Source organism: Saccostrea echinata, unplaced genomic scaffold (genome assembly GCF_033153115.1).
Source record: "Saccostrea echinata isolate AGI-Se365-2 ecotype Australia unplaced genomic scaffold, CSIRO_AGI_Sech_v1 ptg000036l, whole genome shotgun sequence".
Taxonomy (NCBI): domain Eukaryota; kingdom Metazoa; phylum Mollusca; class Bivalvia; order Ostreida; family Ostreidae; genus Saccostrea; species Saccostrea echinata.
In genome coordinates this window covers 8,506,890-8,524,517 of record NW_026889785.1, presented here as the reverse complement: position 1 = coordinate 8,524,517, position 17,628 = coordinate 8,506,890, and the positions used below count along the sequence as shown (strand labels likewise).

Sequence of the window (17,628 nt, the reverse complement as noted above, 5' to 3'; positions counted from 1 at the left end):
TGTGTACAAAATAAAGGATTTAGCCGATGATCCAATAGAAGGCACTTTCTATGAATCGGAACTTCAAAAAGTTGTTAAGTCGGGAGATATTCTGTATAGAGTGGAAAAGGTGTTGAAAAAGGGAAAACGCGGTAATACAAAGGAAGTGTACGTAAAATGGGACGGATGGCCCAGTAAATTCAATTCGTGGATTCCCGAAAGTTCTCTAGAAAACACCAAATAAAAACAGTTTTCTTCAACGAATCATCATCAGTCAAGATGAGCCTTCAAATGGTGTTGAGGTTTACAGGCAGCTCCGAATACTTTGACAATAAACCCAATTGCTTTCGAATTCAGTTGAATAAACAAATTCAGCTGGATGGATACTGGACAGTTGCTTTAACAGAGTTTACTACAGAGAGCTGGGATCCAGCGAAAAAAACTCCCGAGGTGTATATATGTTGTGACATACGTGAGGAAACCTATGTTGGTGGCAAGGACGTACCCCTCTTACGACGAGTTTTTCTTGGAGAAAAACAGGAAAACAACATCATCTACACGTTACCTTATTACCTTCCCGTAAAGATTGGTCAATTACAACAGATCTGTATATATATAACGGATAGAGCAGGCAACTTAGTGTCATTCTTAGACGGACCGGTGAGCGCTACACTTCACTTTAAAAAGTTTCCTTACGTTTTATGATGAATAGTCAGACGTACATCAGTGACCCTAGACTCTGGGAAGCTTTTTACAAAATCATGGCTGAGAAAAAATTCAACCCGTACAAATATAAACCCAAACAAATTGGAAGGGGTACGAGAAAACGAAAATCTTACATCATTCCCATTAGACCTCATTCACAGTTAGAATCCGTGAACCCTAAAGCTCAAGTGACACCCGTGGCTGCCGTGGAAGAGAGAGCCAAAATGGAACATGTAAAAGACGTAAAAGAAGGTGTTCCCTTTGTCAAGGTCACGAAGGGTATAAAAAGACCATCACAGCACTCCTCTGTCATTCCTACCAAAACATTGAAGACGTCAAGATGAGACAAGAGGAAGAAAAGCAAGAAAACCAATCCTGTAAAGAAAACATCAGTCTCCAGAAAGAAAACAAACGGAAGATCTAAAAAACGACATACACCTAGTGGAAAAAGGTCATCACAAAAGCCAAAAAAACTCTTTAAGATCGATAATTACAAGAACGTTTTTCAGCAGTAAAATGGCCTTCTTAAGCAGGGATAATAAAGACATAGCCCAACCAATGGAACTTTCTCTCTTTGCTTCACCCACTAATCAAGTTGCAGTCGAAAAAGTGTATTTTACGGAAGCTAGACCAATTTCTAGTATTGGAGTGTCAGATACCCCTATAGAAATAGTCGTATCTGGATCGGGAGCGGAATATATCGATTTAAAAAGTCGATTGTATGTGAAAGGCAGAATTTTGAAAGCGGATGGTTCCTCATTAGCGGCCAACGAGAAGACTGGAATTGTGAATCTACCATTGCAGAGCATGTTTTCTCAGATGGATGTCTACTTAAATAACAAGTTGGTTTCCTTTAATACCAGTTATTACCCTTGGAAGGCATACCTGAAAACAGTCTTGTTTGGTGGAAAAGAGGAATTATCTTCCCAGAAGTAGTCCCAGTTGTTTTTTAAGGACGAAGGAAATTTGGGTGACGCTAACGCCTACTATGGTGGCAATGCTGGACTAGTCCTGCGTTATGGTTTTACACAGGAAAGTAAAGTATTTGAACTGGAGGGTAACCTGATGGAAGATATTTTTGACATCGACAAATACCTGATCAACGGCGTAGATATCTACATCAAGCTTTTTAGATCTAGTGCACCTTTTGTAATGATGTCGGCACAGAGAACCCCGGCATACAAACTGGAATTACTAGATGTCGTGTACAAAGTGGCCAAAGTGAGAGTAGATCCTGGTGTTCTATTGAACCACAGCAAACAGATAGAAAGTACTCCTGTGAAATACACCATCTCAAGAAATGAATTGAAAATGAACACCATTCCTAAAGGATCTACTGAATTTTACTGGGACAACATTTTTCCTCAGGCAGTACCCGACCGTATCATTGTAGGTTTGGTAGATCAGAAAGCTGTAAACGGGGATTACACAACCAATCCGTTTAATTTCGAGCATTTCGGTGTAACGGATGTAGGGATATACGTAAATGGAGATAGCATCCCAGGAAGACCCTTAAAAACGACTCTTAAACAAATATTCATTATTCTTAAAATAAAGTCTACAGGTAACAAAATTATAAGTTGCTCAACAATGATCATATCAATAATATCTAAAAGATATTTCCCCTTGGGGTGAAGGGGGGAGAGGGGGGGGCTTCCTCTGTACAATTCAAAATATCCTTACTTTGTGTCAACCTTGGTTGAAATTAGTGGTTCTTAAGAAGAAGTTGAAAATGTGAAAAGCTCACAGATGGATAGACAGTTTGATGGACAAAAGACAAAACAAAAGGTGATCAGAAAAGTTCACTTGAGTTTTAGGCTCGGGTGAACTAAAATCCTCACTGCATGGTGTATATTATACTAGATATCATCCAAACAAAAAAATTTATAGAGAAGTGAAAAAGACTCCAAGCCATACTATTTCATATTAGGCCAAACAAAAAAAATATGTTTGTTTACTGTTACATGCTGGAATAAAATAGGGTCGGTAGGTAGGATTTTTTTTTTATTTTATTGAATTTTTTTATACACAAATTCACAGGAATTGGTTGAAATACAAAACAGTTTTACCATTGTGTGGTGCTTTACTTTTGTTTGTGCTTGCCATATGGGCGATAGACAATATCTTTCTTGCCAACTGCCTTACAGCTACCACAGAATGAAAAAATTGTCTTGTATTTCTTTAATTCCATGTTGCACTAGCTATTTCTAGTCCTTTTGATTTCAAATGCTTGACCGATTAAGATGCATGTAAAAGTTAAACCGACGAATGAGTGGCTTCTGGATTTTTACGACGAAAAAAATTTGGGTTGGCTATTACATATAGGGTCGGTCGGGTAACCGTAAATAAACATATTTTTTTATTATGCCTATCCTGTTGTAGTTTGCAGCTGGTAGTTCAACATTCCATTTTCTTCTCTCTGAAAGAATATATTATGTACAGTTACTATTGCATTCCGATTTCACTTATAAGACCAACAATAAACAAGAGTCCCAGGGGCCACATTGCTCACCTGAGCACTTTGGGTAGGAAAAAGCATAATTCGCCCATTGTGGCCCCACCCTACCCCTGGGGGTCATGATTTGAACAAACTTCCATCTACACTACCTGAAGATGATTCCATATCAATAAAACTAATTGTGGCTTTGCTGATGTTCCTATAGTTTTGGGCCAATTTTGATACACTTTTTGTGTTGCAGTGGTTATAAGTTTTGTGAAACCAATCATTGATTAATGAAGGTTAGGAAGTCTAACACACATTCGTTTTTCACATTTCACCTTCGCGTAGTTAGAATAATCTAACTGTGTCTCGGGACAGGCCCTCACCACAGTTAGAATGCCTCCCATATACCCGTAATGTAGCAGAAAATTGCAGAATCGCTCCGAAACGATTTTGGAGAAAATTAATGAAGTTGCACTGAAAATAAGTCAAATTAATCATAACAAACCTTTTTGAGACTGCAAATACCTTTCATCTAAAAATTTAATCCATATAATGGAAGAATTCAACACTTTTTCATCAACGTTTTTTACTCATTTCAAATTTACACACCAGGTTGACATTCGGAACTCTCGGGATTTTTCTTAGTAAACGCACTGAGTTAGAGTTATCTCCCCTATTTTCTTTGCTTCATTGACAATACACGGAAGGCATTCTATCGTTAAACCGGGTCCGTAGGACATTTATCATTTTAACGATATAACATTCTATCTAACCTTCGCGCAGCTTCCTCCATGGTTAAATTTTCAAATATGGAGAACCCTGTTAGACTTGTATGATGTTGCGACCACCATCAATAACTGATGATTGTTACTCAGATGATTCATTTGCATTACTTGAAATACTATCAAAAATGATCAATATTTGTACATCTTGTAGGCTTATTATTTTTAACATTTTCAGTAAATCTCTCAGCAGGTCACACATGAGAAATTTTGTCTTTTGAACACTTAACTATTTCAATTTACAATCTATCACTTGTTTGTTAAACAGTTGTTATATTATAATATACAGTACATTAAAACCAATACATTTTCCCTATACATCATGTACATATTACATTATGCATATGAATAAGGGTTGTGCTATGACTTTGTAAGATGTATATGTACTGTAGTTACAGACAATCTATTTAAATTGTTCTGATGATTCTTCATAATTTCTAATTTTATCTGCCAAATAAAGGCGGCTTACAATAGTCAGAACTCTCTCTTTTGAATTTCCATCGATGATGATGTCCTTCGTGAATAATCTTGAGTTGAGATTGCGGACACTTTTTGTTTAAATATTGATGACTTAATCGTAATTTAGTAGCAGAAATAATTCATTTTTACCTTTTCGTTACATCATAAAAAGTTCCAGAAGTCCAAAAGTACAACAACTTGAACAAGTTGACGATCCGAGAACACATGTATTCAAACCGGATATATGTTTGTCTTTATAAACAAAGCGTTTTTCTGAGGGTGACCAGAGACATTTCATGTTTCTGGTGTGACCCCTCAACTTATTTGATGGGGGGGAGGGGGGATGTAGTGCCCATCCAAACAGAAAATGTCCGGTTATCCCCCCCCCCACTACTTTCTCATTAAATTACTCATTATTCTGATTCATGTATAATGTCACAACTAAAAAAAGATGTTAAACCTTTATACATGTTTTAAAATTTGAAGCGTCAGAAAAATGAATATTAGTTGAGGACCGTAGAAAATGGGGGGGGGGGGCACAGTGGACGTGCAATACGTCCCTAAACATATTTTTTGCAGCACAGAAAACGAAGCTTATTTCCTGCTGCGCCCCTCAAAATAAACGTATGATGACTCTTTATCAGCTGTTTATTATTTTGTGACAAGAATCTTGTCCTTTGAAGTCTGCCGTAAATTTCGATGGGCATTTGGCATGCAAATGAACTATATGAAATGTATACAGAACAGTATTTTATTTTTAGTGATGATGGAAAAGTTCAGTGTCAAAAATTGCTAGTTAGTAGAAGGAATCAGGCCTAGGGTATGTTAGACTAGTATACACTTGTGAAAATCAAGACAAAATAAATAAATTAATTACCAGCAAGGACGGTTCAAGAATAAAAAAAATTGATTTTTTTTCCCTCTTGTTCGGCTTTAGATACTTTATTGAACCCCCTCCTATTTTGGTTTCGATTTTTAGCCTGATATCAATAATAATCAATGGACAAAATTGCTGGACATGTTTTCTATTTGTTGTATTTGACTTCAAACATCTTTGCCTTTAGTTAAAAATAATTCTCACACCGTTTTAACGTATCAGAACTGTTCACATCAAATTTTAATATTGATTTATAAAAAAAGGAGAGAAAACATAAGGTGAAAAAAACGAGCCAATATCTAAGCAAAGGTAGGGAAAACAGTATTTTAATTTGGAAAACACCGGCCCGTAGAAAAAAAGGGGGGGGGGCAGGGGTGAAAGTGAATGGTTATGCTCTTCTTAATTATTTTTTTTTTGGCTTGTCAGATTTTTTTTTGAAGCCCCCCTCCCTCCACTTTTGAAACTGTTTCTACTGACCTGAAACACATAATTAAAATAAGCTTAGAATTATTGTAGGTAACCTACAATCATGTCCATTGCGTTCAGAATTTTATTTGTGACTGGTAACAATTTGTCAATATTTGATCATCTGATTTGTTGAAAAATAATGCCCGGTGTATACTCGTTGATGTGCAGGGCTGTATATATATACGTGGCTTTAGCCGTTCAGTCAGTACCGCCCTGTATCTTTCATATATAACTTTTTTCTGGTAATTTCTGGTAAGGTTTGCTAGTTAAGAACTTTCTGGTAAAGTTTGTGCCCCAAACTGAAATAACTTTAATACAGGCCTGTGGTTTGAGTAGACAGATTTAAGTGCAGTTTTTTTTAAAGTAAGTAATGGTACATGTAGGGGTATAAAAATCAAGAAATGGACGGCATATATAAAGAAATGTTTGTACATGTAGTAGTATTGACAATCACCACATCAGTATATTATACCTAAATATCGAAAGAAACTATTTTCTCTCCATTTTTTGAAGGAGGGGAGGGGCTTAAATTTGAAAGGGATAACCTTCTGTTTAACACAATACACGATTTAAAAATATTAAAGTTTTCGCTAAGCATCTACGTGTAAAACAATTAATAAATTATTGTTCTTTTTTCTTCAACGAATTGTTTTAGCATGCAGTTCTTCAGAAGACGTTGTTCTTAGGGGGAAAAATCATGTTATATAAATATCATATACTTTTCTTTATTTAGAGCCAGCATTGGTCTTTGTGTACAAAATGGCTAAATTAAATATACGTGCAAGTATGCATGTAAGACCAACATTATTGTAATTTCCTGCGAAAAATGAAGACATTTATTACATCAGGGTCTGTGTACAGATATAAATTAAAAAAAATAAGTTATTTAGTTAACATTCATTAATTTTGTATTTTTTGTATATTATTCTGCTGTATTATTTTATCAATGTCTTTGTAGAGGACTATATACGAATTTCACACACAACATTAGTAATTTAGTTGCTATGTTATATAATAGATCCATCTGCATCCTTTCTCATAAACAATTTACGAATTAAGCGGGCAAAAAAGTTGATAATTAATAATTCTTTCTATGTTTTCAATATTTGAAATTTATGTTGATGTCAAACAAGGACGATTCGTTAATTACCGATTAAGAAATTTTATTTCATTTATCTATGCACTTACAAATTTCTTTGAAAAAGAATTATGATTTAACACATAACGAGAATTTAGATTTATTCTAGACCGATAGAAAAGTATATATAATTTTTCAACGGTTAGGACATTTTGTTTTTTAATCAGTAATGAAAAATTGAAATACAATTCTTTTTTTTTTTCTTCTCTCATTGAACATCTTAAAATTAATGTAGTTTATTTTATCAATATTTTGTGGTCTTATTGATAATTTAAATTATTTTTATTTAATCAAATCAATGGCCAGCAATTATCACCTAAATTTAAACTGAGTTTGCGGAGATTATGTGTATGTACATGCTTGACCACAGCCCATTGTCCCCCTTAGGTAGAAAACCCTCTCAAATCACATAGAATATATAAAAAATACACAGTCGCAGGTGTCTTCGCGACAAGTGTCTCCACCTGTGGCACGTGAGAACAGGTGCCCGCGATTACAAGGATTAGCGCAATGATTGAATTTTATCTGAACAGTTTACACTGATTTTTCTCAAATTAAAAGTTGTATTAAATCTTCTCTACTAATTCCAATTTACGTGTCTTTATGAGTTTTACCGAGACTAAAATGTTAAAAAATTTATTTAATTTGGGTTTACTGTGGTCAAAGAATATTCAATTTTATTACACAGAATTACACAAACAGTTTTTTAAATTATTCTCTTGATACACGTTTCCAAAATGTCTATTATCGGGAAAATAGGTGTAAACCACAGCATACGTGTTTTCCATATCTGGGAAACATGCGGAAACTACAGGTTGATTGCTTCCATACGTGGAAACCAATACTGCATGTTTCCCCAGTTTCCCATGTCGGGAAACCACAGGTTGATTGTTTCCATATCGGGAATCTACGTGGAAACAACTATGTGGTTTCCATAAAATGGAAACTATATGGAAACTACTGATGTCACGATTCCCGTATGTTTCCATCGGGTTTCCAAATTTGGGAAACCTGGCTTTTCATACTGTTTCCTCTCTACTAGAAGTGGACAAGTCCCGGGACATCAATTACATTCAACCATGAATTCAAAACAGCTTCTCGATTTTGTAAAACGATTTGTAAAAGGAGTATATGCCAGTAATACTTTACCGGAAGTCGTGACGCGTTACCCTAGTGCCTTCATCATCAATACGCAACCGTTGCCATTTCCAGGAGAACATTGGGTCGCTGTAATCGTATACAGTTCCTCGGAGGCAGACTTCTTCGACAGTCTAGGGAAACCACCAGGGAATTACCAAGAGATTGAGAACGTTATTTATAAGAATAGTTAACATTGCAACTTTAAATGTAAACGACTTCAACCTTCCTATTCAGATTTGTGTGGGCTTTATGTACTTGTGTTTTTAATTTCTAGATTTTGTCTTAAAATGTCTTTGTCACGTGGTTATGCTTTATTTTCTAGTAGCATTCAACTAAATGATGACTTAGTTTCATACATGAATTCTTGCATCAATAAACATGATGTATGACATTGGTGAAGTCTTATAAATACTTGTTTAGTTTTGCATGTCAACTCATTAGAGAATCAGTAGAGTAAAGGGAAATATTAGTAGAGGAAAGAGGAACATGACAACGCAGAGCGAATGGTGGAAAACAAAATCCTTGCTACCATTTTCAACACCCACCACAATTTTAATTTGTGGTAGTACGCAAAGCGGAAAGACATATTTCACTAAACGACTCTTGCAAAATGCAGATGGCATGTTTTCCACTTCTGTAGATAAAATCATCTATGCTTATTCTGAATATCAATCCATGTTTGACGAAATGATGGCAAACATACCGAGACTCATTTTTCATCAAGGATTACCCTCAAAGGAAGATATAGAGCAGTATACAGAGGGTGTAAACCACACGATAGTGGTATTAGACGATCTTATGCAAATACGCCAGGACCATATCCCTGAACTGTCTAAATGTGATTTTATTCAAGAATTATCGTGATTCCCGCCAGATCATCACTTTCGGATCACAAATATTACCAGGATGTGTACCGTTTTTCAAAGCAGCGTACGAAGCTGCAACACGTCCAAATTTGGGTTATTTGCATGTGTGTTTAGAACCTACCCAGAACAAAGAGTACCAACTGCGATCTCACATCTTGCGTGGAGAGGACATGGTTATTTATCAACCCCTATAAATACATGTTCTTTATAACAATTTATTCATACTGCAAAATGAATCGAAGAATACGGAAGCAGAGAGCATTTATATATTTTCTGCTAAGTGCAAACAGCGCTCAACAGAAATTGATTGTCAAGTCTTTGACTAGCGAGCAATACGATGTCATCAGTGAAATAGCCCTGAATATTTACACGGAACTTATCCTCTGACGAAGAAGTATACAAATCAGCTGAAACCTTACCAATCGTACATTCGATCACTGGGATCGAAAGAAGTCAGTACGAAACGGAAACGTGGGATTTTATTGAAACATCTACCATTAGTATAACTGTTACTGAAACCCATTGCAAACTTCCAAATCTCAAGTGCACTAGCCTGTGCGGATGTGAAGGAACTTGCTGAAAGTTTGTCAGTGCTTTAATTTTTACTTATGCATACAATCTTCCGTCATTATCCAGCCTGTGAAAAAATTGACTTTGGGAGGATGGCATTCCTTTACTTGTGTATACTAAAAAAAAATTATTATTTAATCATACACGCACTATGTATTGCATGGTAGTTTTAGTTTGTTGAGTGGACTTTGAGATACTTGCCTATACAAGCCCTCAGGAACTGAGGTTGGTTTGGATAGCACGGTCACTCCCAAAATTTTGAATTTACATTATATTATACAATAGAAAGCAAATCTTATTTTGGCGTTAGGGTTGCACCTTCCACCAGTCTTTTAAAATGTCTGATATGATTTTTTTCTTGCTTTTGAAGGAATGTAGTTGCAAGTGCCACTCTTATGGGCCTAGATCAAATTGTAATAATAATCCTCTACATCGCTAATAATATTTGTCCCACTTTCTTACTCGCTTATTTACCTTGCTGGTAGCCTCATTTTTGTGTGACATCCTCATTTTCTAGATGGGAAGATTCCTCTGAATTTTTTCAGGTTCGTTCGCTTAAACTTATATGTATAGAGCAGCCCGATCTTCCGGGCTGCAATAACTATTTGTTTTATAGCAAAATTTCCAAAATTCTTACTTTACTGAATATTTTAAATCATGAAGCAGAAAATGTATACATATGATTTATGTTCATTAAACACAAGAGTCCATAAATGTATTTCTATGACAGATAGTTACACTGAATGTGAGTTGTTCGATGAAACAACAGTGAAAATTAGTGAGGACGAAGACCGTGGCACGAGACCACTGAAAAAGATTTTTGTTTTAGGTAAGCTGTTGCTCTTCTTATACATCACTCATGATTCTTTAAGAATGACTAATTTACACCACTTCTCGAATATATTGTCGCACAGTACACCTGACGTTTTTCCTTCACTACTGTTATATATGTTATAAGTGTACTTTTCAGTTGTAAATATTTCAAAAATGTGCATTGGTCAAGTGCTATATTTCTTACGAATCTAATCAACAAAGAATACTTTTTCCTCTTTTGTTGGTTCCATCCTCGTTGAAGCGTGGCTTTAAAGTGTTTACAAACTTGGAAACACAATACGTCTTACCCCTTGCTCTCTGACGAGATATAACAAGGACTGTTTCTGTCTGATGAGTTTCAATATAAATAAAATTAGGTAATGTTTCAATAATTTATTGTTTGTTTAAACTAAATTTAAATTATTTAACAGCAATATTGAAATTTTTCGATGGATCGGATGTTATGCGAAGATTAAAGGTGCTTGGACACAGATTTGAAGTTAATATTTTCTCAAATTTTCTGTATAATTTCATGACTTATATGCTGCTATAGCATTTCATACTAAAATATAATAAAAATCTTATTTCAGCTCGAAGTTATTAAAACTTCGAATTTCTGGACGCGTTGGATTGACACATCCTTGCGCTTTCACATATTTTAATTTTATTCTTAATACTTAAGAAAAGTGGCAATTTTGTTGTGTATTAATGAAAAATATTAAAACTATAACACAGAAAATTCAGAGTAAAATTGTTCGAAACAAAACCCACTCACAGTATTGTAAGTCCGTGCTCAGTGGTGTGTGCAGAGTTTAACAATTGAACACACCCGGTGAATTGTAAACATTAACAATAACAGAGCTCGTGTCCTGTTTACAAAACAGTTTACGTTTCACGGGTGTGCTCAAGTTGTTAAAGTCTGTACACATCGCAGAGCACGGACTGACAATACTGGTGATTTGGTTTTGCTTTCGAACATTTCTACTCTGAATTTTCTGGATTATAGATGTAATTTTTTGCATTTATACATAACAAAATCGCGTCTTTTCTTAAATATTAAGGATAAAGTTAAAATTTGCGTAAGTGCAAAGATGTGTTAATCAAACGCATCCGGAATTCGTAGTTCCAATAATTTGCAGATAAATTAAGTTTTTAATTATATTTTCGCGTGAAATGCTATTGCAATATATATGTCTTGGTTTTATACAGAAAATTTGAGAAAATATTAAGTTCAAATCTATGTCTCAGCACCTTTAACAGTCAGTACTAGCATTAGTTACGAACTTGCCATAGTCCTACTCTTCTGACCTTTACTGAACAAGGCATACTCTTCAGGCTCCGATTGTGGCAGTTGTCCGTAAGAGATCCTGTGAAATTTGCGCAAGCCTCATTTTGAAGGACACTGAGACTTTATTCGAATTATTTTAAAGATATATTTAAAAAAGGATTGTGGGATCTTCATGTTTAAATATTTTCAGCTCTACTGGTCGGAGACCAGAAGAGCTTATCCGATAGTAAGGTGTCCGTTCGTCTCCCTGTCCATCTGTAAACAATTTTTAAAAATGCTACTCCTCCTACAGTTTTGGTGTGATTTCAATATAACTTGGCACACAAGTAGATTATACTAAGATACATAATGCTGTATATCGGTTTTTGATTTCGATGAATGGTGTTGCCATGGTTACTAAATATTTCTGTGATATATATTTAAAACGCTACTCCTCCTACAGTTTTGATCTCTTTTCAATATAACTTGGCACACAAGTAGACTACACTAAGATATATAATTCTGTATATCCGTTTTTGATTTCGATGAACAGTGTTTCCATGGTTACTAAAAATAGAAATTTCCTTGAAAACTTTCAAAATGCTACTCCTCCTACAGTTTTGATCTCATTTCAATATAACTTGGCACACAAGTATACTACACAAAGATATATAATTCTGTTTCGGTTTTTTTATTTCGAGTTGCCATGGTTACTTAAAATAGAATTTTTTTGAAATACTTTCTGTTTCAAAACGCTACTCCTCCTACATGTTTTGTCTGATTTCAGTATAACTTGCCATACAAGTAGACTACACTGAGATACATAATTATCATTATTGCTTTTTGATTTTTTTGAATGATGTTGCCATGGTTACTTAAATCGAAATTTCTGTAAAATTATTTTAAAAGCTACTCCTCCTACAGTTTTATTCTGATTGCAATAAATCTTGCCACAAAAACAGACTAAACCAAGGATCATTATTCTATTTATTGCTGTTGCAAAGTTTCAAATCCAAATGCTACTTTTATCTTCCTTTATAAGTACAACCAGTAGAGCTACAGTCTCATCAGAGACTTCTGGTTTTATTAATTAATCCTTAAAATGTGTCATTTTACCCTAAATGTTAAATTAAGGGAATCAAAGGTCCTGATATACTGAAAGGCAACTTCCTATTTTAGGGGGAAATATTATATATAGGATATAATTTTATATCTAAAAAGTAAGGATACCTTCAACTTTGTAAATATCGGTAATTTAACGGTTGAATGATTTTCATACCATTACCGGAAGTTAAGTTTGAGTCTGCTTAACAGAAATCAAAAATTGCATGTGTAACAAAACATTTGGCAATAATATGGAATTTTAATGGTTTGTATCTGTTCATCATAAGTAATGCAGCGTTTTTCCGAAAAATAAATTATCCTTTCTTTTCCGTAAGCTATGCCAAGGCTTCCTGAAAATGACTAAGTACGCATTTTTATTGCTCTAGTTGGAAAATCTCAAAATAAAGGTGATGGAGAGTTGCAGATGCAAATATGCAATACATCACGCCTCAAGAGGCTCTTACGTATCATTAGCAAGAATGACAGTCCTTGGACCGGAAGTCCAAAGGTTACTACACTGCGCTACGCTAGAGGAAATTCGACATCGTCATCTTAAAAACAGGATTTAAAAATGGCAATGAATATTTCTTTTGTTCAGATCTCGAGATTGATGAACCTATTGCATCGTAGAAATCAAGCTGCAATTGTTGTGCATGGCAGTCTTGCACGCTGTTATGAAATGGCCGGCGGGGGGGAGGGGGGGTTAATCAGCCTTGCGTTATTTTCTAAAGTTAAAAGATAATCATTTAACATTTTTATCAAATCTCTGATGTTTTTAAATCGAGTTTAAGCTTACCTTATTCATTTTTGAAAATTATTAGATAAAAAATTCAAATATTTGTAGATTACTGCTTGTTGCGTTTCTTTTGCGTTTCAGTATATGTTAACGTGGTTACCGAACATATATATTTTAAGATAGCTTTCTATATATGCATCTGTGGTTCCATTTAGGCGCTCTTCCAAGTTGCGTAGGGTGTAATGTTTTTGACCCGTCAGTCAGTCCTGTTTTTTTGTCAGCGAAACTCCTCTTTAACCGCTGCACAGAATTTCGTCAAACTTTGCAGATATTTAGGACACAATGTGTAGATGTGCAGCGAAACTCCCCTTAAACAGCTGCACAGAATTTCGTCAAACTTTGCAGATATTTAGGACACAATGTGTAGATGTGCATATTACCAGGAAATTCCGATTCCTTTAATTTTTCTGGGAAATTTGGCACTTTTCAACTTAGATTTGTTACTCATGTCGATGTTAAAAAAAAGTTGTCACATTTTCAAACTTGAAACTTACAAACATGTAAATGTTTTTTAAGAACCTGGAATGTATTTATTAGTCAAATGAAGGACAATATAAGACCATCATCTTGTCTTGTTGAGGCCTTTTAAATTAATAGTGACTGCATTAATATTTTTAAAGCTGTTACATTGTAGCTTGATGTTTCAAATTCTGGATTCTTTAAGAGGTATCCTATGTCATTTTTATTCCATATAAAACCTTTAAAGTAATGCGAAACTTACAGATTCGGCCAATTCATGGTCCCAGGGCCTCTTAGTGAATATTTTCCTTTTTTGTGATGTAGTCTGCAAAAAGTAAATTTGAATTCTAAACAAATTCATAAGTCCCACATTAACTTAATGAAACTTGTAATATAATTTAAAGCATACCTCTTGTTTATTTTCCTCTTTAGTGGTTTTGGTCGTCTTCTTGATTTCCTGCAAAAAAAAAACAAAACAAAACAAAAAACATTTTAAATTACATCCACCAGCAAATCGTATTCATTTTTACACGTAACAATACTTCCCTAGTGTATTGCTTGAAATTACAGGTCTATTCGATTTTTTAATGTTTTAATTTAGAGAAACCCGGTCTATCCGAATTTCTATACAAAGTTCTTAATTCGTGATATACAAACGAACCAATAATAATACTCATTACAAGCAAAAATGTTAAAATATTCATTACAAAGTATAAATGTTAAAATATTCAATACAAAGTATAAATATTAGGTTCTCTAAGTTAATTCTTGAAATAATTAATTGTCAAGATTAGTAGTATCAAACTAAGGTTCCTGGAACAGACTTCACAGACTTACTCCTGAGGAATGACGTCACACAGCTTAGCAACGAGACTGCAACTATGCAACAAGACTGTAACTATGCAACAAAATGAGCGCTAAATCTGCAAACTTCGCTCTGGAATGTGTGACGCAGACTGCAGACTTCTTTAAAATTCAGACAGGTATTTAAAAATAAACCCCAATACAAGTGTAACTAAGTAATGAAATGTGTGCTAACATTCTCACAGATAGCTGTGTATTTAAACAGATATTTATTGTAAACATTAATTCGAAGTAGACAAACGTTCTCAACTGACCATTATATATTTTCAATTTGCATACAAGTATGTGTGCTATACGAGTTTGATCTACACTATGACCGACACTGAGGAGATATAGTTAATTTTTAAGATGAATATTGGTTAATACTGAAAATATCAAATCACCAATTTATACTTTTCTTGTCTGTGAAATTTTAAGCATAACCATGCCTTCAATATTCATTTTTTAATTCAGAGTGGAAGAAAATTAATCATATGTTCATATATAAAGAAGTGTTAATTTAAATAAACAATATTTATTTCTCAATAGATTTCAAATATACAACTTGATTTGTAAAAAGAGAACCAGTCATTACCATAATTGACCAGCAGTAGTCTATGAACCTTACAATGCATATTTATAAAAAAAAAAAAAAACGAGCATTTTTCTGTTAAAAAGAAAACCAAAAAAAGAATATACAAAATATTTTTCATAAACTGAACAAATTTATCTACTTAAGAACACAACACATAAACTGGCGATAACTTGTATAAAATGACTAAAATAACAGGAATCTGCTGATATTAAGAATATGAAGTAGTAAATGATTTTAAGAACCCTGAGTATTTTCAATAAATAGTACAGATTGAACTGAACAAATCCATCTACTTTTAAAATACACACAAAAAGAAAACAAAAAAAAAAGAATATATAAAATGTTTTTCATGAACTAAACAAATTTATCTACTTAAAAATACAACAAATTTATCTACTTAAACATACACCACATAAACTGGCGATAACTTGTATAAAATGACTAAAATAACAGGAATCTGCTGATATTAAGAATATGAAGTAGTAAATGATTTTAAGAACCCTGAGTATTTTCAATAAATAGAACAGATTGATTAAGCTGTGAATTGTTTTTATGAACTGAACAAATCCATCTACTTTTAAAATACACACATAGTGACATACATACAAACTGGTGTAAGGTTGTTAAAAATAATGTATTATAATAGTTAAAAAAAAAATGACAGAAATCTGCTAATATCAACAATATGAGGTAATATAAACTGAACAAATCTATCTACTTTTTAAAAATACAACACACATACATACAAACTGGTGTAGGAATCTTTTAATATTAACAATATGAGGTAGAAAATGATTTTGTTTAAAAAAGGAGTGTTTTCAATAAATAGTACAGATTGATTAAGTTGTGAATGTAAATTTAAAGATGACATCATTAAGAACACCATCAACTCATGAGTGACTCACAATTTAAAGGGAAAAATGACCTAAATCTACCATTAATAATTTACTAATCTAAAAAAAATATATAATACATGTACATACATATATTTCAAGAAAATCACTGGAATACATTATACAAATCACTGGAATGTATTTAAAGTGAATGTATATTAAGAATATAGTATGCTGAGGTAAATGCTAGAAAAAAAGTTTTTGTGTAGATTAGATTGTAATACAAAACTAATTAAATTTGTTTCGTTTCATACAACTTAACTTCAAATCTATACGTATAAAAGCAATCATCAATAAGCGCATATGTTTTGACAAATGATTTTAAGAAAAACACTCTTAGCTTTTTCAAGGAAAGCCAACTGACATTACTAATATACTCAAAGCATGGTAATGAAATATCGTTCACATGAAAACAGTAATAATGCAGGTAAGGTCTAAAAAAACACAAGCATAACAATTAAATCTGAACCTCACATGAACAAATAAACAATCACCTATACTCGAGACAGTGCAATAAAAATTATAATGTATATAAACATTTATAAACTTAATCCTGAGGGAGCTTTCCGCTGTCTTGGAGATCTTCTTAATTCCTGAGGTACATTTTGTGGAGTGTGTAAAGAGGGTTGTGGATGAGGTTGAGATCGTGGATGAGGTTGAGGATGTGGGTGGGGTTGAGGTCTTGGGTGGTGTTGCTGTTGATTTGGTTGAAGAGGTGGGGGATTTTGTCGATTCTGTTGGTGTGGGAAAAATTGCCTGAGAATTCTTTGGTATATTAGAAGAAGGACCAAAACACACTGAGTAAATACAATAAATAATCTTAGCAATCTTTCGAGGGTCCATTCACATTTTGCCAGAACATCTACAATGAAAAAAATGAGGTGCACATATATTTAAAGTTCTGATTGAAATGCTCGGTCAAAATCAATGTTTTCAGTAGCACAAGGGCAGATATTGCTTGCAAAGACTCTCATGGAATGTTTTCTTCTGTAGATGGCATATGAGGATATTATTAGAAGAATGACTGAAATATAAATAAAGTACCAAATTAAGCAGAATGATCTTTAGGAAGCTCTTGCAGAGGCAAGTCATGCAGACGGAATTGTCTTAATTGTCTTCTTTTAAATTTTCTTACACCGTAAGTAATTATGATGAAAAGGATGATCAGAAGTACTGAAAATTAAAAATACAAGTAAGAAAATTATTTTATCTCAATGGTAGAGCAAACAAGGAAAAAAAACCAAAACAAAAAAAAAGTTACCTATTACAGCTGTGAGAACATAAACAGTTATCTCCCAGGGCTCATCATCAAGAGAGGGTCTTTGGGCAGTGGTCGATGTAGAGGTTACAGTGACAGTTGAAGGCATTGCAGTAGCAGTTGAAGGTGTTACAGTGGCGACCGTAGGGGTTACAGTAATGGTTGATGTAGCT

General features: G+C 33.9%; 1 protein-coding gene across 1 annotated transcript; it reads left to right on the top strand.

Annotated features, from left to right (window-relative positions):
* The first annotated feature begins 1,200 nt into the window (after nt 1-1,200).
* Nucleotides 1,201-16,957, top strand: LOC133199976 (uncharacterized). The gene is made up of 3 exons (XM_061335755.1): nt 1,201-1,530; nt 1,639-2,166; nt 16,760-16,957. Exons 1-3 carry the CDS (start codon nt 1,201-1,203, stop codon nt 16,955-16,957), a joined length of 1,056 nt encoding a protein of 351 aa, XP_061191739.1.
* The last annotated feature ends 671 nt before the right edge of the window (nt 16,958-17,628 follow it).